The 12,541-nt window shown below is 34.4% G+C and overlaps 1 protein-coding gene across 2 annotated transcripts in view; it reads right to left on the bottom strand.

Moving 5' to 3' along the window:
- Window positions 1–12,541, bottom strand: part of VPS8 (VPS8 subunit of CORVET complex) — a 271,364-nt gene that overhangs the window by 241,325 nt on the left and 17,498 nt on the right. For both annotated transcript variants that reach the window (XM_081301471.1, XM_081301472.1), the window contains exons 4-7: window positions 10,389–10,519; window positions 8,362–8,455; window positions 4,125–4,157; window positions 2,951–3,005 (exon numbers count right to left, since the gene is read on the bottom strand). In XM_081301471.1, the coding sequence (XP_081157597.1) occupies window positions 2,951–3,005; window positions 4,125–4,157; window positions 8,362–8,455; window positions 10,389–10,519 (313 nt within the window). The remainder of the gene's footprint in view (window positions 1–2,950; window positions 3,006–4,124; window positions 4,158–8,361; window positions 8,456–10,388; window positions 10,520–12,541) is intronic.

Below are 12,541 nucleotides of genomic sequence, written 5' to 3'. Positions count from 1 at the left end.
GAAATGAAAACAATTTCAAAAAGATAATCTACTAAAGTACTCTAACAATCAAAAGAATGGAAAAGAAAGGATCTTGTGATAAGAAAACATCTTCATTAAATTAAGAACCAAGATACACAAAAAATGCTATATATCTATTATAATTCCATAAGAATACACACAACATATAAAGTTTAAGAAACTATAACAATTACTATTTTAATGAATCAGGCCTCTATTTCAAAGAAGCTCTAATGGTACTTGAACAAATATAGTTCTTCCTGCTCTACTTACTTCTATGATCAACAAAGATATTTTTAAAAGATCAGCTCTAACCCAGATCTCTTGTCTAGACACTTCATAGTGTCTGCTATTTGTTCCTGGGCTTTCAAGCATATTTTAATCCATTTGTTAAAAGCATAGTCCAAACATCTGCTTCCTACAAACAATAATAAGTAAAATTTATTAACTATACTATTAAAACCCAAAGCTCAAACCAGAATACTATACTATGACTCCTTCTCAAAATGTTCTCTTTGGCACACTTTCCTATGAGACTGTAATAAAACATCACTATTTCATCATATCTATAAGAAAGCTGCTGGGGATCTAAAAAAACCAGGAAGCAGCCCAAGGAAATGAAGGAGACAGTATCAAAAGATAATGTATTCTTCTCCTCTGTTAGTTTTTAAAGTATTCATTTTAATTTGTTTGCAGTAAGCTCCACATGGGTTTGATTATAAGCAGTCACATATCTGTACAAACTCTTGATAAAGAAGGGATGTTAAAAAGCACACCGAGTTGAGAAAAAAATGAGTATTTGTAAGTGGAAACAAAGAAATCAACATCCATTCTGCTGATAGATAAATATATAAATTATATTCTATCCTCAAGCACCTTAGTTTTTTCTATTTTTCTCTTCATATCTTAGAATTTGCCTCCTCTTCCTCTCAAAACAAGATGACTGCTTGAAATAATGGGAAATGCACTGAGCTAGGATTTTGTGTTATCTGATTCTGAATTTGGCTCTGTGCTTTTCACTTAACCTCTTTGGTCCTCAATTACCTTAAATGAAAAATAAGAAGACTGAACTACAAGACCCTGTGAGATTCTTTCCCAAAAGTATATTGATCTAATATCAACTATACCCTCACAGAAAAAAAAAATAAATTCTTATACCTGATACAAAACCACACTGGAAAACCTTTTCGAAAAGGTAGTTGGATAATACTTATCACAAGACACTAATGCTCATGTCCTGGCTCAAGCAATTCAACTGTTAGGAATTTGACCTAAGGAAGTGATCATAGCATAAAAATGCAGAAATAAAGATGTTTGTCATAGCACTGTTTGTTTAGAAACAACCAAATGTCTTATGAAAGAAGAAGGCTAAGTAAGTACATTTTGATATATCCATTCAAAAAATACAATATACTCATTTAGAATCATGTTTTGTATATATATATATACTTATGTATGTATATATATATACACATATGTATGTATGTGTGTGTGTATATACACACACACACACACACACACATATATATATATACATAAACATACAAACAACCATATATGAAATTAATATATAATTGCATGGAAAGATGTCCTCTATACCAAAAAGTAGATAATAACATGATTCCATTTGGGGATGTACACACACACACACACACACACACACACACACGTATAAAGAAAAGGCTAGAAGATTATACAGAAATGTTAGGAACTATTTCTGAAGAATAGAAATAGTTGGTATTTTGTATCTTCAATTTTTGCTCATCTATATTTTCTAAATTTTCCCCTCTGCATATATATATACTATGTAGTAAGAAAAAAAGTATTATTTAAAGAATTAACTCTCAAATCCTTTCAAGGAAATTACATTTTTGTTTCTATCCTTCTGATCCCCAAGCAATAAAACTGTTATTTAAATCAATCATCATTAAAAAGAATAGGTTACAATTACATATTAAATAAAGTTTTTGGCATAATAAGTAGAAAGTCGAATTGTTCAAAGACAACAGAAAATAACTAGTGTCATTCATACAAAGATGCAAGGCTCCACAGAGATCAAATTACAGTTCTATAAAGTAATCCTTATCAAATGTTCCTTATTAAATTCAGTATCATTGGATTTTCCATTTAAGAGAAGCAAAATAACTCTAGAATCTAGAAAAGATTAGTGAAAAGGGCCAGAAAAATATTATCTAATGGCTTTTAAATAGGAAAAAAAAAAGAACTAATAAAACTGATGTAAGTCTCAAATAGAAAAAATTTTAAAATACAACTAACTTCTATAAAAATAAAACTACCCATATTCTCTTCTCAACCAACAATGTAATTATGGGCAAAAAAAAAATTCAGTTTAGAGGGATTTACAAAGGAAATAAAACCAAATTTATTGTCAGTGAGTAACAGAAAATGGGAAATCCTGGGGAATTCCTTTCCCTCAAAGTCTTTTAAAACAACCATAACTGGAATATGATTTAGAATAAAAAAATCACCATCACCACCATCAACTGGAGATAGACAAGATGGCAAGGCAAAGTTCCTTGCACTTTATTCTTTTTTGTCTAAGTCTATAGGAAGTAAAAAAATAAAATAAAAAAGATAGCTTATAAATTCATAAAGAAAAAACTTGCAATGGGTAGCAAAATGAAGCTGTGAATCAAGTAATTTTTAACTATAAATATATGTACGTATTTTTTGAGATGAAAGTCTTGCTGTAATGGCCAGGCTGGCCTTGAACCAGCTATCCTCCTGCCTCAGGCTCCTAAGTAGCAAGGATTACAGGCATGAACCACTACACTCAGCAATTTTTAACCATAAAAATATTGACTGCTAATTTTATGTTTTTCTGGTTTTGTTCATGAAAATGAAGTCCACTATGACTGTGTGATTAAGGAACATAAAACTCTAAAGGATTCTTAATATTTAAAAGTAAAAAAGTACTTAGAAAGTTTACCAAATATTAAAGCCAATCCATGAGATGTACCCACGGCTATCAAACTGGACACTGCCTGAAAACAAAAAGGAAGATTACATTTTAAAAATATTACATCAAAGATCTTGAAATAATCAGAGTTGAATTTGTTGGCCTGCCTTCCTCTAGGCACCAGATGATATACCAACTATTATAAATAACAAGAATTTCATCTAGGAGGCAGAACGGAAAATGAATCTCAGGACATTTTATTTCTGAGAATACTTCTAAATTTACTCTAAGGGAAACACTATCAAAATTTCATTTGTTCAATATTATAGGCAACAACATGCCACTTAGCTATCTTTAAACCCACTTTTTAAAAAGAGTCAAAAAATATCAGGATCCAGACAAAGAAAGAAGCACTTATTCAACTCAAGCAAGAGCCTCTTATAAAGTGTGGGGAAGGGATGAGAGCACTTTTGTCTACTTTATCCACAGGAGCCAAAGGGCACCAGAAATGTTCAAATCTTAGCCCATTTCCTCACCAAGCAACTGACTAATGAGAAAGTCAGAGGAGTGCTGGGGATGTAGCTCAGTGGTAGAGCACTTATTTAGCAAGCATGAAGTCCTGGGTTCAATCCCCAATAACACACACACACACACAATCAAACCAGCCAGCCACAGGACTAAGAAAAGAGCACATTAGTGTGCTTTCAACATCCCCCATTCTCCACAATGACCCCCCACAGATTTACTATTTGGCAGACTTGGCACTGGAGTCCAAAGCTGTTAAATGTACTATTTACCACAAAGTGAGTTCACTAAATGCTGTTTTCTAACAAATCACAACAGGCCAGATCACAGAAAAGTAGGGTGATACTACATACAAATAAAACTGGAAAAGGCTAATCATTGTTCCATTATCTGTTTCTCAAACAGGGGTGCTCCATGGTAAAGCTCCCCTGGGTTCAATCCCTAGTACCGCAAAAAAAATAAAATAACTTTTTGTTATTGTTTTTAAATAACAAAAAGTAACAATTAGAAAAAAATAAAACATTCAACATGGACAAATTTTAAACCTGATTACTGGGAGTAAATGACTTAGGAATTTATTATCATATCATAATATTTTATGTAAAAACTTTGAGCATTATAAATCAAGAAACCCCAATCTAATAAAAAGTTTACTTTAAAAGGTTTAAAGTATACTTACAATTGCTGTAGGCAAGCCAGCATCTACTTTGTCCTAAATAAAATTTAAAAAAAAAAATAGTATTTGAAAAGATATTCTCTTCTTAATCTAGAAAAAAGTATAAGGCTCCCTCTTTACATATACTTTAATCCAAATTAATTCAGACAAAAGGTAGAATCTTTATTTTTACCCTCAGTTAAGAGAAATGACAAAAGCTGTATATTATCAACAAAATCAGAAGAGCACGAGAGTGGATTATCTTATTTTACTAACTGTAACAGATGCTTCAGGAAGGGTACTGATTATAAATGGAAAGGAAAAAGACAGGAAAGAGGTTCTGTTTCTATAGTGTAAAAACTATAAGTACTAAGGAGCCAAAATGATAGGAGTCTATGAAGACTGAAGAAAAGGGAAGCCAGAGTTGGTGGCACACTTCTGTGATCACAGGAACTCAGGAAGCTAGGGCAGAAGGATCTCAAGTTCAAGGTCAGTACTAGCAACTTAGCAAGACCCTATTTAGCAAGGGTGGGTGAGGGGCAGGGCTGGGGATATGGCTCCATGGTAAACCAACCCTGGGATCAATCCCTAGTACTGAAAAAAAAAAATTTAAATAACAGCAGCAAAAAGAAAACGTGCTCAAGACATTCTACTTTGAAGTAGGGGTTTCCTACCCAGCAGATTACCTACTAACCCTTAAGTAAAATCCCAGCAGTGTACATTCAGTTCTTAAGCATAAAAAGGTAAAACACTTAAGGACTAGTTCAGTTCCTTACCACTAATTCTGACTGTGGAAAAGTCCCCTAACTTTTCTGGGTTTTGTTGACTTCTCCTGTTCAAAGAAATACTAAATACTACCTTATTTATCTCAGTTGTCCTGAGAATTAATGTAAAGAATGATATAAATAAAAGAGTATTTATTTGATACTTAGTTTTGAATAGTAACAGCTTACAATGATACAGCACTTAGTAGCAAATGGATTTCACAAACATTTACACTGTTTCTCAAATTTGGAGAGATAGAAGAGTCAGTATCATTGTGATTTTCTAAATTAAGAAAATAAGTTTCAAAGAGCTTAACTCTCTTGCCCAAGGCTCCTCAGTAAGTGTTAGAACTATGTCTCAAACTCAGCCTCCAGGGCAGGCTCTTTACATCATTTCAACAACTGTTTTGTCTGACCCTGTCAATATGGTCAATTAGTTACTATAATATCTCAGAAGGCAGAATCTATTACCTAATTTTGAAGAACTTCCCAGGAAATAACCTAAGAAACTTCAGTGCATGGAAACATGAGAAACAACAATCACCAATGTTGCTGGATTCAGTGTTCTGGAGAGAAGCATATACCAGGTAGGTGTATGATGGGTATGGGGGTGTAAAGCATAATGACTTACAATTTAAAAATATGCAATAAAAATTTAATATATGATTGATTTGTGCCTGAGACAGAGAAAAAGAAGAGACAGCAGATGAAAAGCATAAGCTATTATTCAAAATGGAACCTGAATAATGAAATCAGAAGTCATCTGACTTCAAAAGCTAAAAAGCACAGATGTGGGAAGTATTTTAGAGATTACAGAATTTTAGTACTGGTGCTGCAACATCTTAGAGTAGTGGTTCTCAAAAGCCAGACCTGCAATACAATCACCTGGGATGCCTGTTAAAATGCAGAACCATATACTACACTGCTAGATTACAATTCAGTAGATCTAAAGTGATACCCAGGAATCTTCATTTTAAAAAGCACCTCAGGAGATTCTTATGTACTGGACATATTTATAAAAATACACTACACTAAGATATCTACAGTATCTTAAGTTTAATCATCAAAATGATTTTAAAAAACCTTAAAAGGTTACTTTGAGGGGCTGGGGTTGTAGCTCAGTGATAGAGTGAAGACTTGCTCATATGAGGCACTGGGTTAGATCCTCAGTACCACATATAAATAAGGAAAGGTATTGTGTCCATCTACAACTAAAATATATATATATATATATATATATATATATATATATATATATATATTTTTTTTTTTTTTTTTTTTTAAAGGTTTCTCTGAATTAATTTTAAGTATAGACATGTCACATCACTTTGAGAAGGATCCCAAAATTAAAGAATGAGGTTCACAACTCCAAAAATTTCATCTCTCTTAAATGTTTTTCATGCTTAAACTCCAAAGCCATGACAGTCAAGACTCAAAGCAGCCTGATAACATCACTAACCATCATGCTGAAGGCACTACCGAACAACTCTTCAGGAAAAATACCCCAAAATATAACTAGCTTTACATGTTAATAAACCAACCATCACAGAAAAGCATGCAATTTAAATTGAGCTGGTAATCCAAAATTAGGAAGGCACCATATGATGACTGTCAAAGGAAAAGCAGTTTTCATTTTAACATACCAAAGGAGCTCAGCCATAGCAATGAAATAAGAACAGAATGCAAACACTCTGGGATTTATTAGAATTTCCCCCTCCTCTTTAAGAGGGAGGAGAAACCCTTTTAAATAACAGATTTATCTAATCATTGCTCAGTGTCTGAGTTTTAGTTCAGTCTCCATTATTCAAAATATTTTTAAAACTGCACAGGTGGGTCAAATGACTGTTCTGGTTCATCTTGATTTTGAAAGGAATGAATTTCATCACCTACATAAGGATTAAATTCAGAAAACGTCATGGAAATGTAATCCTCAACAGGTGGTTCCTATTCTGGCAAATATGAGTTACTCTCCACCTAAAAAAGGAGGACAATCCCCCAGCTTTCCTCCATTGCTTGACCATCTCTCTAAACTGACCTCATGATTTAGAAACTGGGTCAGGATATACCAGTTGCCCAGAGTGAACACCTTTTTTTTTTTTTTTTTTTTTTTTTTTGGAGTCTGCACTAAGAACTTTTTCTGATAAACCTGAAAATTGTACAGAATTTTGGAGTCATAATGCCACTCTTGTAACAACCCCTTAGCCTCTTGAAAGATCAAAACCTGTATTTTTTTATTTATTTTATTTATTCTTTTCCAGTGCAGGGATAGAACCAGGAATTCATGCATGTTAGGCATGTGCTCTACCACTGACCTTACAGCCAGCCCTCAAAACCTTTATTTCTCATCCAAACTGAATATGTAAAATACCAATTAAACTCCATGAAAAGAACATAAAGCCACATCAAAGTTCCTGGGTTATGAATCTGTCATTATGAGTATTACTATTATATACACTGAATTCAGAAAACTAGAATTGAAAGATTACTTAAAAGTATGAGCTTTGAGGTCAAAGGAAAGTTTTATCAATATCTACTGTCTTGATAGACTATTAAATATTTTTTACATTAACCTGGCACTCTCAAAAAAGGCCAGATAGGGACTGGAGATATAATTCAGTTGGTAGAGTGCTTGCCTTGCATGCACAAGACCTTGGGTTCAATCCCCAGCACCACTAGAAAAGAAAAAGGCCAGATATTCTGTTCTAGTCATTATACAATGGCCACATTCACCAATGCCACTTCCTTTCCACAATAAGAGGCCCTAAACTTGGAGCCAGAAACACCAATTTTTGAGTAATCATTCTGCTACATCCTAATGGAATGATGTAAGACAAGTTAATATCACCTTTCTAAGCCTATCTTCTCATTTTTAAAATAGGACATAGGTTACCTGCTCTCCAAGTTGTAAGAATAAATGATATAAGTACATGAAAATATTTGTGAATTCAAATAAAAAAATTTTGGTTGTAAAAGATTCTGATCAGGGATGGGGCTATAGCTCAGTGGCAGAGTGCTTGCTTTGCATGTGTACGGCACTGGGTTCAATTCTCAGCACCACATAAAAATAAATAAATAAATAAAGATATTCTATCCATCTACAACTAAAAAAATATTTTTAAAAAAAGATTCTGATCAATCACTTCTCCATATGAAAAGACTAAAAACTCTACTTCAACCAAACACACAAAATGGCAACTAACCAGAAAAGAATATAAAGAAAAGGCAGATAGTGTTTCTTTTAGGCTTGAGGCCATATTTCATTTGGGTATACCTACTACTCTGAGCAGACCTTTATTTTCATGGCTGTACTAATTTCTTTGTCAAAATGTGTAGTCATATCTTAGAAGTCAAAAATAATCACACAAAAGCCATGAAAGCCAGATTCTATTTTTCTTAAGCCTCAGGCCAAGAGAAGAGCTGTGCTTTATTTTATGCTCATTCCTACTTCATTATGCTATTGCAGGTTATAAAGCTGGGGAAAAGAACAAAATACTTACAGCTGCAGACACTATCTGGGCAGAAATTCCCTTCAGAAGTGAATGTCGCATAACTGATCCATGGAGTGAAAAAGAATCAGGTAATTTCTTTTTCCTTTAAAAAAAAATGTTTAAGAAAGAACAGAAGTATGAGTTGAAAAGGCAAGGTCCCAAAGCTTTGAAAGAAAAAAAAAACACATAAAAATAACACTATAATTTGTTAGCTCTGTTTTAAAGAGGTAAAAAGAATCTAACAGTCTCACATCACAATGGATACTAAACCCACCGTGAACCTCAGTAAAACACAAACAGGAAAATGAATAAAATCAACATTCCTTTTTCATTGACTGAAACCACTCCTTGCCCTCCATAACTACTATGGCAAATATGAGTCACCTACTGTTCTCTAGAGGGTTGCCTACAGATCACTCCTGTTCTGTATGTCATTATTACCTCCACTTGCCTTCCTACACCTTCTCTCCTTTATTGCTCTTCTGTCCATGATCACCATTCCCATTCTTCAACCAATCACCTTCTCAATTCCTCACTTATTACACACTGTTGCTCCTGCTAATGGCACCTTTACAGCCACTAATCATCATACAAAAAGTGATTTACCAGACATTATAGAGTTATCTACTCTGTATGACTAAAAGTATGCTCTAGGAATACAAAAATAAGGAAGTCACAGTTCCTACCATCAAAGACCTCAACCTAGCCAGAGGAACTGACAAGTAACTCTTACAGGATGAAATGGACAAGAAATAAGAATACAGTAGTAGGAAATGCAAATGAAGAAGAGTTTAATCTGTTTATTTGGGGGATGTGAGGGATAGCTGTAGAAAAGAGAAAACATCTCTTTTAGCCTTGTTGAATGACTGTGAGTCTGTTGGGCAAAAAAGCACAAGCAGAAATGTGCAGATGTAAAGGTGTAAAGTATGCCTGGGAACACTAAGTACAAACAAGCATGGACCAGGTGGCTGAAGAGGGAGAGCTCAGAGATGAGCTCAGAATAGTAAGCAGAGTCCACAATGGCGTCACACAATAGCTTCTAAATTTATTGCACAGCAACAAGATGACATCATTTAAGCAGGTAATAAATCATCAAAAACACTTGTTTATTTATAGTACAGAGTGATGAACAGGTGAACATATCCAGCAATGGTCCCTACCCCATAAGAAACAACAACCTAAAGAAGATAGGACTGAGACAGGGCAAATTTAAGAGAAGGAGAAGAAATACACAGCTAATTTTATCAACATTAAAGTTACACATGAATTCAATAAAGTATTTATATTATGCATTTCCACTTCTCTTTCCTTTTCATGTTTTCTCCAAGAATTTGCAAGGTGAAAAGCAGCCAAAAATGAAATTATTTAGAGTCAGAAATCTTTTCCCCAAATCTTTAATCATCTTTGTGATTCTTCTCTGAACCCGTTCCAAGGGAATGAAGAATGCTAAAAGCTGCCCTTAGAGAGTGAGGGCAGCAGTCAAGTACAGGAATCAGAAGGGAGACAAGGTAGACCAAGCTCTATGTTTCCAATACAAATACTGTGCCATGTTTCATTTGTACTCTTTTCAAGAGCTCTACTTTTGCTGGGAGTCTCTGGCTATTAATAGGGCTTTTTATTAAAGGTTCAAATAACATGTCATAGCACCCACTTTTTTGTCTTCCTCCTCAACAGCACCAAAATTTTAGGATCTAATAAGCATATTATTCCCATACAGATGGACCTTCTACTTCCCATACAGGGCTTCAACAGACCATGCTAAACTATAAAAAGAAATTGACATTTTATTTTTTTTTTAAAGAGAGAGAGAGAGAGAGAGAGAGAGAGAGAGAGAGAGAATTTTTTAGTATCTATATTTTAGTTTTTCGGTGGGCATAACATCTTTGTTTGTATGTGGTGCTGAGGATTGAACCTGGGCCGCACCCATGCCAGGCGAGCGAACTACCGCTTGAGCCACATCCCCAGCCCAGAAACTGACATTTTAAATGACCAAATATTTCAATCATTCGTAAGTGTGATTTTACATGAATATTTACCTTTTTAAGTTGGTCCTGTCACCACTATCTGAGCTTGCCACAGATGAAGTATCATAGGAATGAGAATCAATAGTATCAATGTTTAGCAATGTAGGATCCTCAAGAACAAAAGACTCATCTTCATCATCAGTCTAAATTGGAAGAAGAAAGAACAACACATTCAAAATTCAAAATATTCTATGAAACAAGTCAGATAGGCATTAATGGGTTTTTCCAAAGCATTCAAACGCTTACTTATGCTTTTCATCTCTATTCCACACATTCTTATTCACCAGAGAGGCACAGAACAGAACTACCTGAATTAAATTTCAACTCCACATAGATCTCACTCTCTACAAAAAGTTAATACCAAAATCTTCTTTCTTATAGCAAGAAGAAGCAGGAACAGTTATGCAGGTTGATATTAACTGCAAAGTACTTCTTCAAATTCAAACCTGAACAAATGTTTTACTAATTAACCAACAGCCATTGGCTAATTAAAAGATAATAAATATCACCTGACTTTAGTCTACCATAAGAAATATGACAAATAGAAGAAAAGCATTCTGGATAGGAAAAAGCATATGCAGTCACAATGATTTCATACTATGAATTTTTGTCCATGGAAAAGGAAGTAGCCCAAAATGGCTGGAAAACAGTAGAACTTGGAAATGATCTTAGAAAGATAAGCTGAAACCCAAACTGTAAAATGCCTTATATTCCATTAAGCTAAGTGGCAGCAGGGCCCAAGTCTATCTTGTTCACCACTGTACCCATAGTGCCTAGTACACAACACCCGACACATAATAATTACTCATTTAATGAATTAGTATGCTAAATACAGAGGGCAGTGGGAAGGCAACTAAGATTTTAAGAAGTGGAGAGATGTGATGGAAACCATATTTTAGATATAAAAGGGGCAGTATGAAAAATGAACAAAGTAAGAAGGAGAGAATGAGACACAGGGATTACTAAGGACCAGTGAGAGGGCACTGCAATGTCAGGGAAGAAAGGAAATTCCAGCCTAGGAATGTGGCAGAGATCAGGAGAGGTAATGATCAAAGAGCCATCACTGAGATAAAATCAAAAGTCCTTGGTTACCATTTAATTGTGGGGAAAGGAAAGGCAAGTGGGAAGACAAACAGGATTCCAAGGTTTCCAGCTTGAGCAACAGGCAAAAAGTGAGACCGCAGACTGAGATAAGAAAACACACAAACAGCAGATAAAGCAGGATAAGGAGCTGGTTTTGTACAAGTTAATTCTGAGTGACAGATATTAAAGAAGAATGTTCTAATCCTATCTTCTTCTCTTTCAGCAGATCCACCTCTGCCTTACGTTTCCAATCAATGTGTTTGATAAAGCAATCTATACTGATCCCCATTTTCTTTTTCGAAATTTTATTTGTTGTTTTTAGAATTACCTGATAGTGGAGTGTATTTTGACATATTATATGTACATGAAGTACAACCCATTCCAATAGGATCCCAATCTGTGGTCATACATAATATGCAATTATACTGGTTGTGTATTCATATATGAGTAAAGTTATGTTTGATTCATTCTACTATCTTTCCTATTCCTACCCCCTCCCTTTCCTTTATCTGATCCCCATTTTCTCTATTCATTCTAAGCTATTGATTACTAACCTTGATGAAGGTAATAGTCAATTCTACTTGCCTATTTTCAGTTAGCAGATTCTTGTCCTCCAGCACTATTTAACCTTGTTGACCATTCCCTACTTCTTAAAAATTTCTCTCCCCTTGAGCTGGTTGATCTCGATCTCCCCTAGATCTCTCTTTCCTGATTCTTCTCCAATTTATATGGACTCTTATCAATCATGTTGTCTAGCTTCTTCTCAGCCAAACTTTAAAAGCTGTTGTTCCCCCAAAACTACAGTCTTAGCTCTCTCCCCACTTCACACACTTTCTATTTGATTAACCTTGTCCATACCTAAGGTTTTAAGAACCATATTATGCTAAAAATACTACAAAATCTGTTTTTAGTACCAATGTTTCTGTTCAGGTTTAGGTCTTTATTTACAACTTCTTTTCAGATATCGCTGCACATAAGTCTGCTAAGAAAAGGGTTAGCACTGGCAAGGACACATTATGTTACTTGAGAACTATAAAAGATTGAAACAATTGCTGTAGGAAAAGAGAAAGGAAATAATTCAA

The sequence above is a fragment of the Spermophilus citellus genome, assembly GCF_964194105.1.
Source record: "Spermophilus citellus genome assembly, chromosome: 7".
Taxonomy (NCBI): Eukaryota; Metazoa; Chordata; class Mammalia; order Rodentia; family Sciuridae; genus Spermophilus; species Spermophilus citellus.
The sequence above is the reverse complement of the archived record's forward strand: the minus strand, read 5'-3'. Positions and strand labels throughout refer to the sequence as shown.